At 50.7% G+C, this 14,094-nt stretch overlaps 2 protein-coding genes across 3 annotated transcripts; both read right to left on the bottom strand.

Moving 5' to 3' along the window:
- Positions 1–2,038: 2,038 nt before the first annotated feature.
- Positions 2,039–6,602, bottom strand: Elmo3 (engulfment and cell motility 3). 2 transcript variants are annotated; one of them, XM_031341147.1, is made up of 20 exons: positions 6,200–6,602; positions 6,022–6,062; positions 5,863–5,935; positions 5,624–5,674; positions 5,256–5,425; positions 5,068–5,167; positions 4,833–4,984; positions 4,675–4,753; positions 4,528–4,578; positions 4,328–4,450; positions 4,111–4,242; positions 3,909–4,010; positions 3,704–3,812; positions 3,459–3,595; positions 3,208–3,371; positions 2,996–3,108; positions 2,809–2,913; positions 2,612–2,694; positions 2,440–2,526; positions 2,039–2,354 (listed from the first exon to the last, which is right to left on the bottom strand). In XM_031341147.1, the coding sequence occupies exons 1-20, from the start codon at positions 6,275–6,277 to the stop codon at positions 2,142–2,144; spliced, it is 2,163 nt and encodes a 720-aa protein (XP_031197007.1). In that variant the 5' UTR covers positions 6,278–6,602; the 3' UTR covers positions 2,039–2,141. The 2 variants fall into 2 exon arrangements, with proteins under 2 accessions (XP_031197007.1, XP_031197006.1); XM_031341146.1 differs by having other exon boundaries at positions 2,612–2,913.
- Positions 6,603–6,665: 63 nt separating this feature from the next.
- On the bottom strand, positions 6,666–13,909 carry E2f4 (E2F transcription factor 4). The gene is made up of 10 exons (XM_031341162.1): positions 13,696–13,909; positions 13,182–13,291; positions 12,903–13,064; positions 12,591–12,634; positions 11,704–11,765; positions 11,219–11,516; positions 10,358–10,570; positions 7,835–7,882; positions 7,585–7,629; positions 6,666–7,489 (listed from the first exon to the last, which is right to left on the bottom strand). Exons 1-10 carry the CDS (start codon positions 13,828–13,830, stop codon positions 7,374–7,376), a joined length of 1,233 nt encoding a protein of 410 aa, XP_031197022.1. The 5' UTR covers positions 13,831–13,909; the 3' UTR covers positions 6,666–7,373.
- Positions 13,910–14,094: the final 185 nt, after the last annotated feature.

Below are 14,094 nucleotides of genomic sequence, written 5' to 3'. Positions count from 1 at the left end.
TCAGATGTGCCAGTATTCTCCCAATCACCAAACCCAATAGGAAGACAAATAAGCCAGCAGGCAGGGGCACTCTGGTGTGTAGGAGATGCATGAACAGGGAAACAGCACTGAGGGCAAGGGACCTACAGCAGCAATGAACTTAGAGGGTCAAGTAAGGCAACAAGGCAGTGAACACGGCAGAAGGGGCACAAAGGTCAGCTGGACAGACTGGAGTTGGAAGGTTTGTGTAGGCTCTGGTGGAATATATGGAAGATGCAGGCTTGGCTATGTGAACCCTGAGAACCAAACGGAAAGACTAAAATACATGTCTGGGTAACTAACCAGTTCAATTCAGTTCATGGTAGTAACCATGACAACAGAACAGTAGTAAGGTGTTGAGCAATATAGGACATGTCTTAGTTACTGCTCTATTGCTGTAATGAAATATGACCAAGGCACTTATAAAGGAAAGTATTCAATTAGGGGCTTACAGTTTCAGCGTGTGAGTCCACAACAATCTTGGGGAATATGCTGACAGGCATGATGTAAGAGCTTACATCCTGAGCCACAGGCTGTAGGCAGAGAGAGCTAGACTGGACCTGGTGTGTGTCCAGTATATACCTCCTTCCACAAAGCCTCACCTCCTAATCCTTCCTAAACAGCTCCACTAACTGGGGGCCAAGCATTCAAATATATGGGCCCATAGGGCTCATTTTCATTCAAACCATCACAGGAGTATGATTATATAACCACATCACATCCACTTTGCAGTGTTGGAGTGGCAGCTATTGAGATGCTCAGAGCAGCCAGACTAGAAACTAGACGTCAGGGAGTTATTGCCAAAATGGTGGTGTGGACAAGTATCTAAGGAACTGAGAAGAATTGACTATTGGGACATTAACTACAACTGGGACCCCCTAGTCTCTGTTGCCAGTTTGAACTCAGAAGTGTTCTAAGTACAGTAGCAAGGCTCTGTGCCCAGGCATGGACACTCTGAAGATTGAGAATACAGGTCTTTTGTTTTATTTTTTACGAGGTCAAATGTTTTGCTGGCACTTTCTCCAAAGGAAATGGCATTTAATTAAATTTTAAGGCACAGTATTAATGACTATCCCCAAAGGAGATGGCATTTAATCAAATTTTAAGGCACAGTATTTTTTTATTTGTTTATTATATGTATACAATGTAGCTGACTTCAGACCCTCCAGAAGAGGAAGTCAAATCTCTCATTTACGGATGGTTGTGAGCCACCATGTGGTTGCTGGGATTTGAACTCAGGACCTTCGGAAGAGCAGTCTGTGCTCTTAACCGTTGAGCCATCTCTCCAGCCCTTAAGGCACAGTATTAATGATTAGCATGTTAAACATAGTATTTGAGGAGTAATGAATGGTAGATAGCAGTTACTTAGGGTAGTGGTAGTTTTCGGCCTACCCTGTGGGGCTACTGGGTTGCAATTATTTGTCTCGGGGAACTGGAGTTTGTGACTATTGCTTGGACCCACCATGTCTCAGCACTCCTGCCCCCACACTCTGGCTTGTCAGATCACCACCTCATTACGATCAGGAGTTAGGATCTTTATTCTCTTATGTTGATCTGCCGCTTTCGCTCCCTCTTGCTTCTCACCAAAGGTTTCTGCACCCCACAGAAGACAAGGGCGAGAGCCAAGCAGAATTGAGAAATGAGGGCAGACTATCAGGAGCCTTCTGAAAGCATAGTTTCCCAACAGACCCCTGTTGCTGGTGCCTAGGAAGGCGTCCATGTGGGGCAGAGCATCCTGCCTTGCTGCTTCTCCTATCAGCTGGCCAACATTCCAGTCACTTCTTTGACTGCTCAGATGACAGGTCATCCTTTTCTTCATGTCCAGAACTAAGGGAGGCTAAGGACTCTCTTCAGGAAAGGCAATAGTCCCTGCCTATTCCCACCCAACACCAGCCTTCCAAAGGTGGCTAGCTGTCCGAGTTTCTGGTCTCACCTGGTACCCGTATGTCATTTACTGTGAACACGTGTATATTTATCAACAGGTTTAGCCCACAGGTTCAGAGCTGATTTGACACATACCTATAAGTCAAGCTAACTTTATTTCTGCTAGAGGCTCTGCTGGTCAGTTGTCTGAGATTCTCAACCCTTTTTGTGGCTGCTACAGCAGTATGGCCTAACTTCAGTCAAGGCTCAGTGATGCTGTAGTCATAGCAGAAGTTAAAGTTGGTAGGGGGTGGAGGTACTGGGGGAGGCTGCTCAGGGATGGGCACATTCTCCAGTTCCAACAACCGCAACTTGGTCTCCATGGTGAGTAGCTGCTCCAGGTCTAGCCGAGTCTGCTCACTGCTCATGGTACTGCCCAGCAGGGCACTCAGCCCGTCTGTCCACAGGTAGAACTAAGGATGGACAGGACCAACTCTGTGAGGGTCTGGCCATCTCTTCCCCTGCCCATCCACCCAACAACCTGGCCCAGACACTTACATCCCGTTTGGAGGGGGCAATGAAGTTGAGGTATGCTTCTTCCTCCCCATGGTCATAGCTGATGGAGAAAGCCAACTCATAGAGGTCCTAGGAGAGTGGGAGTAAGGACACGGAGCAGGGAACAAGCAGAGGGGGATAGGTGGGCCCGAGCCTCTGACCCTACTGCAATCACCTTGTTCTGCTTCCCAGAGCCCTTCTCCCGGACATGGGGGCAGTCTTTGCCCATTAGGAGTGCCCTGATGTCTGCCACAGGGACTGTAGAAAAGAGACTTGGCTGACCACCATGGCCCAAGGTCGACCCAAGATATGGGGTATGGGGCCAACAGGGAGAGGGAGCAGGTGTAGGAGCCCTAGCCCTGCCCTCCTTACGCTGCTCAGGTAGGTTTTCTAGGGTAGGTGGGTTGGCGCCCTCCTCCACATCCCCATACTGCAGTACTTTGTGGTTGGGGGATAAACAGCAAAACCATAGCTTGTCTGCAGAAAAGAGGAGTGGTGAGAGGGCTCTGACCTCAGATAACCCTCCTCCCTGCCCCACACCTCTAGCCCATTCAGAGACCCTGGCGTCTCCGGCTGCTGATCTTGCGGAAGAGCATTCCCTCACAGAGTCGGAGCAAACGCTGCTGGCGAATTAAGCCCATGAGCTCTGGCTTCAGCTTCTCTCGCAATTCCCTGGATGATTGAGAGTCATTAACCAGGGCTGATCTGGCACATGGCCCACAGTGCACTGGGAAAGGTGGGGACTGAGACTGGGGGTCCCTACCAACTTACAGTATAGGAGGGGCCAGTGTCCCCTCCTGGTGCAGTCGCTCTGTCTGCCGCAGCCTCAACACTTCCCCATAGGTGAGGGCATTCACTTTGGTTCGAAAGAGCTCCAGAGAGGTGGGCTTCAGAGCCAGGGTACGGGCTAGCTGCTCCCGAACCACTTGCATCACCTAGGACCACCCAAGCTCAGTGGAGGACCTGTGTTCAGGACTGCTTCCTAGAAGCCCCCCTGGCCTTGCTGTTTCCATCCCACCCACCTTGTCAAAATCCTCCTGTGTTGCCCGCATTTCCTTCCAGGTCTTATTCAGCAGCTGGATAGCCACACAAAAGAGCTCATGGAAACTGTGATCTTGGCTGAAGAACATGGGTGAGAAGTCCTGGGCTGTCTCGGAGCCTGGGACAGGGGGGCAGGAGGGGCTCAGGGAGAAAGTATCTACAGCCCCTGGCCCTCTCTGCCCTTCCGTCCCCTGTCCCCAAATACACTGGATCTAGCCCAACTCACAAGGCTCCCCAACACGGAGCAGCTCGCACAGCAGCACTGTCAGCTGGATGCTGCTCCGGGCAAAGGGGCATTCATGCTTGTCCTCTCGGCTACTGTTCTCCAACACAAACTACGGCAGCGGGGATAGAAAATGGTAACAGGATCTCCATGGAAACTCTGATGAAGCTAGGCTGCTGCCATCCCCCTGCCTCAGCCTGTTACTAACCCGACTGTATGCACTGGGTGCGTGTCTGGAGAAGTAGAGCATATTGTCCAGGGCCAGCAGGCCAGGGGGCACACGCTCCAGGTCCTGGGCTGGGTTACTGTTCTATAGATGAGAGTGCAGGCAGCTCAGGAAGGGCCATGATCCTAGAATAACTGTAGCCTGGATGGAGGTTTGGGCGGGAACCAAGGTAGGGGTAACTCACAGAGAAGCCTAGCTTGCGGAACTCCCGGACACAGAGAGACCGACGGCGGTCAGCACTCAGCCCTGTGCCCAAGGATTCCCCCTCTGGTTCAAAGGCTGCCTGGCGCAGGGCCTGCAGCTGGTCCCGCTGCTCCTGGAGTTAATCGGAAGGGGCATGTCAAGATCATAGATTCAAAGCAAACTTCTAGGTAACCCTTCAGTCTTTGTACCCCTCACACCTGGCTGTAGGGATCAAGTGGTGTCCGCATACGTGGCTCCAGCAGCCCCAGTGTGAGAGCCTGTAGCACATACAAGTGATGAGCCATCTCATCGCCCATGGGTGCTGCACTGTGGATGATGTTCTGGAAGACAACCAGGCTTGAGTGAAACAGGGAAAAGAAGACTGTGGAGAGGGTCTCCCTGGCCTGGTCCATCCTACCTTGTAGATGAACTGGCGAAGATTCTTCTTCCATAGGTGGTCAAGCATTTCCTGCAATGGGTGAGAAGGGTTTAGATGATGTTCTGCTCTAAGCTGCAGCACAGCACACACTAGCTGCTGTTTTTCATTCAGTCACTGTGGACTCACCTTACGTTCAGTGGGGCTGGCCCCCTGCAGCAGGGCCGTCAGCAGGGCCATAGCCTTGGTTTGCAGCTGGTGGTTCATTCTAGGCAAGAGGAGGAACAAGCTCACCTTTCCATCCGGAGTCCAGCCCTGCTTCCCCTGTTGGTACCCTAGAGGCTTACACTTGCAGGTGCACCAGCAGCCTATCTAGTGGCACCTCACTCTTCACCAGCTGGCCCAGGGCAGGGCTGCTCAAGGTCACACTCTCCAGCAGCCTGAGAGCCAGGGGCTGCACGGAGGCATCCATCAGGTTCATGTTCACATAAGATACCACCTGTCAGGGAGAGAGGGTGTCCTTATCATTCAGGAGAGCTAGATGCTGGCACTGCCCCATTGCCCCTTGAAAAGGACACACACCTTCCTGACAAAGGGGATGCTGAGTGTCTCCCAGGACACTACACCATGTTCCATGAGTTCCAAGAAAGCCCTTAGACCAAGGGCCAGCATTTCACCTAGGCTACAGAGAACATCTGGGGATGAGTAGGATCAGGGCAAGATTTCCAAGCCCTACCATGTCCCCCAGTCCATCTGCGCCCTGTGCTCACTCATCCCCATTTTCAATGATGGTACTTAGTTTCTGAAGCCCATCACGACTGATGACCTCCTGGGCAAAGGTCATATCTGAGGCCAGCGGGACCAGGCTTCTCAGGACTTCACAGCACCCTTCACGACTTGTATTCTGCAGCCTACCCAGTAGCTGCTGGGCCTTCAGATCCTGCCAGGAGCAGTAGTGGAGAGATGAAGTAGTTAGAGAATGTTACCCCAATAACTGGAGCTGTGATGGTCTGGGTGTCCACTAGGTGGGGCACTTAGGAGCTGGGGCTTCCAGACCAGCTGCAGAGGGTACTAGGCAGTAAAGTTACCCAGCAGAGGGGTGGGAAAGGAAAGCGGAGAGGGCTGAAGGGAGCATTACTGGGGCAGTGCTGAGACACAGGATGCTTCCATTCTTGATCTCCAAGCGGTTCTGGAGGGAACAGCAGAAAAGGAGTGCAGTTAAGGAGGGCTCTGTGAAATAGTCACCTGGATCATCAATTTTTGGGGTGCGGGGTTGTCAGTAAAAGAGCTCATTCAGAGCAGGGAGAATGAATACATGGAATCGAAACAGGTGGGTTAAAGGGATCCAGAGGAATGTGGGGCTAGGAGGGGGCTCACATTCTCTGTGATGTATTTCCTGTGCCCATCAGCAAACTGCAGGGCATAGTGCTCCGGGTGAGTCAGGCTCCACCTGTGGGGCAGGAAGCTGCCAGGGACGTCCAGGAACGACTCTCCCGCCTGCCCCTCCCCCACTTTGCCCAGACTTGGGGCACTTACACGTCACACACCTCCTTCAGTACAGTGGCCAGGGGCTTTGCCTGCAAGTGGAGTTGTCACTCAAGGTGCGAGAGTAAGGAATTGGGGTGAGGGACTTCTGGGAGGGGTGGGCTGGGCTGGCCAGAGGGGAAAGGAACAACCCAGAAACAAGAGGCGGAGTTTGGACAGTCCCATTGACCTGGTCTAGCTGGATAAGCTGTGGGATGGCGTCAGACATCTGAACAGCAATCTTCACCACGTTCCGCGGGGGCGCCATTAGTCCAGCCGTCGTAGCCGCCGGCACTTGGCACTAATGTGCCACCTCCTGCCGAGGGTGCACCTGGTCTAGGACTCTGTCTAAAGCCTGGCTTCGGTGGCCTGTACTCAGTTTAAGCTCCCACTCCTGATCGGTTCCGAGGCCTTCCCAAAGGAGCCTGTTAGTTCCGGGTTAATCTCAGGGGTAGGAGGGTAGGACCCCGCCTGCCTTGACCTGCTCCGCCCCGCTGAGGCCTGGCCCCGCCCCACACCAAGGTACAGCAGGTAGAGGCTGCTACAGGCGGCTTCCTACCCAGCAGCCACACCTCCCATTCCAGTAAGGTGACCCACCCAGTCCCAACAACAATCCAGCAATCCCAGGGAGGGGCCCCAAAGAACCAGATCAGAGATAGCCTTAGGCATGTCTTTATTCACTTGAATGCTGTACAAATATTACAATTTCCTTTTGCTGAAAAAAGTATAAAAATAATCTTTATATAGGAATTCATTCGTTACTGTAAATCTTTCTAAATCTCTGCAATGGCTCTAAATGAGGGTAAGTGAATAAGTGGGAGTGAAGGGAGGGTGGGGGATGGGGCGCAGGAGGTGGAGCCATTCTTCAGGTACCAACCCACCCAGACTCCTAACTAGACACATCAATTCCTTCTTATTAACCCCCTCCATCATGGCTACCCTGAGTTTCCAGGACTCAGGACATATGAGAGGTCCAGAAGCTGCAGGGTGAGCAGGTGGGAAAGGAAGAGTGATTGCTGGCAACCACCCAGCACCACCTCCTTTCTGAACCTCCTTCGTAGTGATTGGTAGGAACAGGGCAGAAGTGCCACTGAGAGGCAGCTGAGCCTGGCTGGGGAAGGCTCCAAGAGAGAAAAGGCAAACATTTGGCTCCACGTAGAGAGGGCTAAGCTCTCTGTCCAGCAATGCTAGCACAGTTACAAGTGCCAGTGCAAGACAGGAAAGCACAGCCAGAACTGAGCAGCCAGAAGGGCTGAGTAAGCCAAGAGTTGGGCTCTTAGGGTCGGGGTGGGGGTGAGGGGCAGTCCTTAGTTGGCTCCTAGCCCAGACAGTCTGGGTTGTGGCTGCACAGGACAGTGTCCTTGTCAGAGTTTGAGAACAGGAACATCAAAGAGATCACAGACACCTTCACTCTCGTCCAGGTTGTAGATGTAATCGTGGTCTCCGGGAGGTGGAGAAAGTCGGAGGAGGGGGGCAAACACTGCAGAAAGTATTAGGTTGAGGTCTTAGGCTAAGACCCCCAGCAGTCACCCAACCCCTTGCTCACAGCTACCCCTGTCTTCCTGGACTACCCACCTTCTGAAGACATCAGTTCTTCCAGCAGCTCGGAGCTCATGCACTCTGGGAATGAACACAATTCATTCAGATTCTGGCTCTTGCCCCTCCACCCACCAAAGCCCAAAAATGAGACCCCCACACACGCCTATTAGGAGCCTCACCCTTTTTCTGGGATACCCAGCACATATCCTTAGAAGGGAACCCAGAACTCAAAACTATGCTCTGCATCTACACCCTGCATCCACTCAAAAGGAGGAACACAGCCTACCTCTTGTGGGGTCGAAGATTTCTGACAGCTCTTTGGGGAGATCCAGAACTGAAAGAGAAGAAAGCCAAGCTCAAAGGAAGCTCAGCTGGGTTCTACTATAGTCCAGCTTTCTTCAGGTCATATATCACTAAGCTCCAGGGTTCTACACATGTCCTCAGGTGTTTTATCTGACAAACATTCTTCAATGCTGAGCCAAGGCTACCAAAGATCCAGAGCAGGTGACATGTGCAGCCATTCTAACTCAGGCACTGCAGAAGCCCCTTTCTAAGCCTTCTCTAACAAGATGGATGCTCCTTCTCACAACCACACCTAATTCCAGCTCCAGGGGGATCCTACGCCACCACCTGGGGTGCACTCACACACAGCAATTTTTAAGTTTCTCTGGGAGGGATAAAAATGAGATAGTGCAGTGGGTACAAGTGTTTGGAACACTGACATCCTAATTCCAATCCCTGGAACCCACAATAAGGTAGCACTTTTTGTTGCTGGTGACATGTCCTCATACACACTTAGCAAGCACTTTACCACTGAGCTGTATCCCTAGCTACATTTACACACTGAGAAATGCCAATCAGGACTGCACTGCTGAAAGGTCATTCCATTTGTGAGAATAAAGAAAAAGATGGTTCAATGGGTTAACAGGCAATATAATTATACCCTGTATGGTATAATACCAACCTACCAGGCAAGATGTGCCTCCTGGTACAATAGTGGCATAACTTCTGAGGGCAACCAACCCCTTCTTTACTTGGCTTTTGAGGCCAGCTCCACAGGAAGTAATTCATGCCTGATACTGTAAACCTTGTCCAAAGCCCAGGGCTAGAGAGATCGTTGACCCTACAGGGGAACTTACTGCTGTTGCTTTGCTAAATGAGCACATTATCAAACTGCCTTGATAAATTGTAAATTTTATGCTTGTATGTTGCTTAGAGAAAATGGCAGGAGTCAATGCAGAAACTCATAACTGATAAGCTGCTGAGGTAGGTTGAGTGCTCAGCCCAAGGTTCAGGGAATATTGCTAGAGAAGGTAAGAAAGATTGTACAAGCCATATGATGGGGAAGAGTTGTAAAATACCATCTTTTAGATATAATATGGCCATTGTACTCGTGAACTCACAAGCATCTATGGTTACCTATACAAGATCGAGCCATCCAACTAGCCAGGAAAGAGGGAATCATTTCCTTTGGATCCATGCATACACATACTGCTCATTAGAATAAAGAGGCATGAGAATGGAAGAGGAAGTAAATGGTATTTTGGTAAATGGTCAAAATATAGAGAGCTGGCTGTGGCACACATCTTTTAATCTCACAATTCAGGAAGCAGAGGCCACTCCTGGTCTACACAGGAAGTTCCAGGACAGCCACAGCTACATAGAGACCCTGTCTCAAAAAGACAATAAAAACAAATCATTGTATAGATATCTGAAATTACAGATAGACAGATTGATTGATTAGATAGATAAGATATAGATAGGTAAAATATTCTAAAAGGATGACTATAAATCTAAAATTAAAATGGGCTGGAGAGATGGCTCAGCAGTTAAGAGCACTGACTGCTATTCCGAAGGTCCTGAGTTCAAATCCCAGCAACCACATGGTGGCTCACAACCATCTGTAATGAGATCTGATGCCCTCTTCTGGTGTGTCTGAAAACAGCTACAGTGTACTTACCTATAATAAATAAATAAATAAATCTTTTAAAAAAATGGTGTAGTTTTCTGGTGTGCTGAGGATGTAAGAGGGATGAGAAGAGCTGCTTTGGAGATTTTACCTAACCCATGTAAGGTGGGTAGCAGAGGGATCCAGAACTGACATGATACAGAGTTGTCTCAAGCCTGGTGGTGACTAGAGCCAGCTGAGAGTCCACACAGAACTTGAAAGGCAAACTGGAAGCAGGATGGTTAAGTTCAGTTAAGGTGTCCACCAGAGATGCAGAAGACAGATGCAAGACATAGGAGACTGAGTAAAAGAGCTAGACTATATAGAAGCTGAAATCTATTATCAGCTCCCTAATATAAAATGGCAAGTACCAATGTTTAAGGAAGTGTCAGATACCAGTGAGGTAGAAAAGCTAAGAGCTGACAGTAAAGACAAAGGAGGAAAGAGCATCAGCAGAGACTAAGAAAGCATCAGATCTAGACCCTTAGAAACCTGCTGGGCCAGGCACTACACCAAGAACAGCAGAGCTACAGCACTGCAGTGGACGATTAGCTAACAGACACAAGTAAAACACGGATTACTTTTGAAGGCATGCATACAAAGAAAGGAAAACAGGTGAGGTGACTACATAGAATAGCAAATCTCAACTAGTGATGCTCCAAATGGCAGCAGAGGGGAATGAAGTCCCAGGAAGGGGCAAAGAGGCACCAGCACTGATCCTGAGATTAGGCATCCTTGTCTGGCTGGCAGAGAGCAGAGGTTAGCAAGAAAGGAACTCCCAGCTCCAAGCGTGTGTTTGATACAACACTAGGCTAGGGCTAGACTTTCCCCGCTGGCCTCCGCCCCTCAGGAAGTACTCACCGCCTGTGGGGTCTGCTTTGATGGGCTCAAAGGAGGTAGAAGGGTTGGGTCCAGATGAACTGCTGCTGCTGCTACTGCTGCTGCTGCTGCTGCTGCTGCTACTATCCAGTAGTGCAGAGGACTGCAGAGGTCGAGTGTCCAGTGCTGTCAGGCTCAGTGGGAGTGAGCCGAGTTCACCACTGTCCTTGTTCTCAGTTCCAGGGCTACCACTCACTGCAACCACATCCCCAAACCCAATCACACAGAAGTCAGGAAGTTGATTCTACAACTGCCATAGCCTAGATCCTATGGCCAGGATGACCACAGTGTGGTAACCAAACCCAAGGAGACTTAGACTAGTTACCAAGACACATCTAGAAAAGATCATTAAAGATAGAACACAAGTCCTGGAGGAGGGAGACTCATGGGGTTGCCAGGATCCATCAGAGACTGTCCAATTTGGGATAAACTGCCCTACTAATGCTGCCTATATGGTCAAAACTTTTTTGTTAGAAAGGGCATATTCAGGGCAAGTGAGATCCTAGTGAATAAAGAGACTCGTGGACAAACCTGATGTCCTGAGTTCAAATCCCAAAAATATTAAAGGAAAAAAACCAATTCTTTCAAGTTGTCATCTGACCTCCTCTGACCTCTACATGTATCCTGTGGCATGCTTCCCCCTCACAAATAAATGAAAAAAGTAATTTAAAGGGGCACATTCACTGAACACCAAGGAGGAAAATTCAGTTGGGAACCCAGGAACAACTTGTAATTCTTAGTATAGCACGCCAACATACAGATAGCTTCTTGTGGGCTCCAAAAATAAAAAATAAAATAAAATAAAATAAAATAAAGCCATCACACCTTACCATAGCATCTCACCTGCAATCTCAGCTGTCTGGCCAGTCACCTCTGAGACTTCAGTGCTGCCAAGGACAGGAGTAGGGGTAGGTAGCTGGGGGCTGCTTGGACGAGAGGTCTCTTGGGGTTGAGCTAAGGCAGGCTTGGGCAGAGGTGGAGGTGTAGAAACAGCAGGTGGACTCTGGAGTAGATCGTCAGGGGGAGGTACAGGCACAGCCACAGGTGGTGAACTCCAGGCCTCCTTGTTCACTAGCAGTACCTCAATAGGCCCACTCATGCTCTTTAAGTGAATCTGGTACTTCTTCTGACCATTGAGACCCTGGGAACAAATAGAATTGCCAGCAGGCATGACTCCTGCCAGACTGGCTCAGAGCCAGACTGTCCTCATCTGCCAATCCACCTAGATAACCCCAAACTCCAGGCCTCCCCTACCTGCCCCACCCAGAACTTATCAAGCTTCACAGCCAGTATCCACCCTCAGCTACCTTCCAGGGATGAGCACCCACCTCTGGGATGGGCACCTCTAGGCTGGTGCCCGATGGGGCCCGGATGGCAAGGAGAGTATCTCCTAGGATGACAAGGAGAATGTGTCAGGGCCCATGAGCTCAATCTGAGTCAGAAAGGTTGGTCTGTTTCTTCCCTGTCTTGTCTGGAGTGAGACGAGTGGTCAGAGTCTCTAAGGGAATATTAAGCCTCTACCGTCCTAGAGCACTAGGTGGAGCAAACATTCTCTCCGCAAAACCTTACACTCAGAAAATCTAAGTGCAAACACACTTCTTTCTTTCTTCTTTTTGAGGCAGGGTATTTTTATGTAGCCTTGGCTGTCCTGGAACTTGCAATGGAGACCAGGTTAACCTCAAGATCTGCCCTCCTCTGCCTCCCAAGTGCTGGAATTAAGTGTACTATTATATTCTGGAATGAGGTCACCAGCCACAGGTACCACACTTCACTATTCAAATGATGGTGATCCCTAGAAACAGATGGTCTGACCAAGTTTTTCCAAGATACAAGATGAAATATAAGATAAAGGATCAATTCCTATATACACAATCGGACTAAGTACAAATTAGAAACAGACACCACCGACCCCTGCATGCAAGTATAGAATATTGTGCACACAAATATGCATGTAAAATTCCTCTTTTTTCCTCTGTCATGCCCAAGAACCAAACCCAGAGAACACTGCTGCTGAGGGCAAACCCAGAGACATACTGGGGACTCTGGTACCCTACAGAGTCCCAGTGACTTCCAAACTGAGACTTGATGCCTGGAATCTCTTTAAGCAGGCATCACGGACCTCCAAGAGCTAGAACTTATTTTTTGGGCAGTGGACCTAATGCTCAGGGCTTTGTGGCTTAGCTTGGTCCCACCCCCATCTCCATCATCTCCTCACCAGCAAAGCATCTGCAGATGTCTTCATGAGTCACGTAGGCCAAGGTGTGGGGGTTAAGGAGAACAGCAGATGCCTTTATTGTGCCAGATGGCAGACCACAGAAGAGACCCAATGTTTTAGCCTATGCCTGCCACACAGCCCTCAGAAGAAGTTCTGGAACCTGGGGTCCAAGTGGGTTAGGAATGGAAGAGATCGGAGCCTCACATCTGAATCTGACCAGGGGTTGCAAGTCACAGGGACCAGAGCTCCACAGAGCAAAACCACTTGAGAGCCCCTTGCCAGCTCCCCAGGGCAGGGACTGCCAGAGGATATCAGCTGTTCTGGACATCCTCGGTGACATTCCGGATGCTCTGCTGCACCCACACCTTGTGCTGGTCAAGTTCTTGCTCCCGCTGCTGCAGCTCCTCGATCTCTGCCTTGAGCTCAATCAGCTTGTCCGCAATCTCCCGGGTATTGCAACCTGGCCCGACGCCTCTGAACCACAGGGATGAAAGACTGAGCGGGATCCCTAAGAACTCTGGGTCCCAGACCTCTGCTCTCTCCTATAACCATCATCCCAACACTTCTGCCCTCCCAAACATCCCCACTCACTTCCACTGGATGCTGTTCTTGGATTTTTTCTCGATCAGACCAATACCTTCCAGCACGTTGGTGATGTCGTAAATCCGCCGTTTCTGGCGCACAGCAAGAGTGTCGGCTGCCTGGCAGGTAGAAGAGAATGGAGAATGCTAGCCCCGCTATTAAGTGTGCACCCTGATACATTTAGTCTGGAATGGGGGTAGTCTTGTGTCCCAACCCTGGAGTTCCTTCCAATCACTCCAGGAGTGTGTTGGGAAGAGTCTTGGCTTGGTTGTGTCCTGATAATTCTGATGCTCGTTCCCCTGTACTAGTCACGGAGGGCCACGAGGGCCAGCACCTGCAGCCCGGACCCAGACAGAGCTGAGGCTAAATGGCTTCAGTGAATGAAAACGACCTCCCGCCTCTCTCGTGTGAGAAAGCACACTGATGGCGGCCGGAGGACTCAGTGGGGCCGCCCCGCTGGTTCCCGCTACTGGTCCAGGCCTGGTCCACCATCTCCCCAGTCGCCCCTCGACCCGGACCGCACCAGCTTGAGGTCAAGCACGCCGTCCTTGGCTTCCTGCAAAAGCGACACGAACTTGGTGGTGAGAAGTCCCAGGCTCTTCTCGTGCCGGCTTGGAGTACCCGGGGGCGGCGGCGCCTGTGGCCCGGCCTCCGCCATCGCGCCCGCCCGCCCGCCCGCCTCCCCTCAGCCAGGCCAGGCCAGGCCGGCGGCGGCGCCACTTCCGCTTCCGTTTCTAGTCGCCGGGCCACCGGAGCGATCCCTGCTGCTTCCGCTTCCGTCTTGCACCTTCCTAGGGTATTTGGTGCAATTCCTGTCTGCAGATCCGGACGCAAAACTTCGGGGATCATCGGCAAATGTATCATTAGCAAAGGAAACGAAAATAACTCCTTAGGACAGCTAGCAAACCGGGGAAATTTGTAT

Source organism: Mastomys coucha, unplaced genomic scaffold (genome assembly GCF_008632895.1).
Source record: "Mastomys coucha isolate ucsf_1 unplaced genomic scaffold, UCSF_Mcou_1 pScaffold22, whole genome shotgun sequence".
Classification (NCBI taxonomy): domain Eukaryota; kingdom Metazoa; phylum Chordata; class Mammalia; order Rodentia; family Muridae; genus Mastomys; species Mastomys coucha.
This window is presented reverse-complemented; position numbering and strand designations above follow the sequence as displayed.

What these genes read in the sequence shown, in the direction of transcription:
- Elmo3 (XM_031341146.1), bottom strand. Translation starts at nt 6,277, where the DNA reads ATGGCGCCCCCGCGGAACGTGGTGAAGATTGCTGTTCAGATGTCTGAC. An exon ending in CTGCTGGTGCACCTGCAAGT is followed by an intron (nt 4,754 to 4,832) that starts GTAAGCCTCTAG and finishes CCTCTTGCCTAG; the next exon opens with AATGAACCACCAGCTGCAAA. An exon ending in TTGCCCCCTCCAAACGGGAT is followed by an intron (nt 2,355 to 2,439) that starts GTAAGTGTCTGG and finishes GTCCATCCTTAG; the next exon opens with TTCTACCTGTGGACAGACGG.
- E2f4 (XM_031341162.1), bottom strand. Translation starts at nt 13,830, where the DNA reads ATGGCGGAGGCCGGGCCACAGGCGCCGCCGCCCCCGGGTACTCCAAGC. An exon ending in CCAGACAGCTGAGATTGCAG is followed by an intron (nt 10,571 to 11,218) that starts GTGAGATGCTAT and finishes ATGTGGTTGCAG; the next exon opens with TGAGTGGTAGCCCTGGAACT. An exon ending in AATCTTCGACCCCACAAGAG is followed by an intron (nt 7,630 to 7,834) that starts GTAGGCTGTGTT and finishes GTTCATTCCCAG; the next exon opens with AGTGCATGAGCTCCGAGCTG.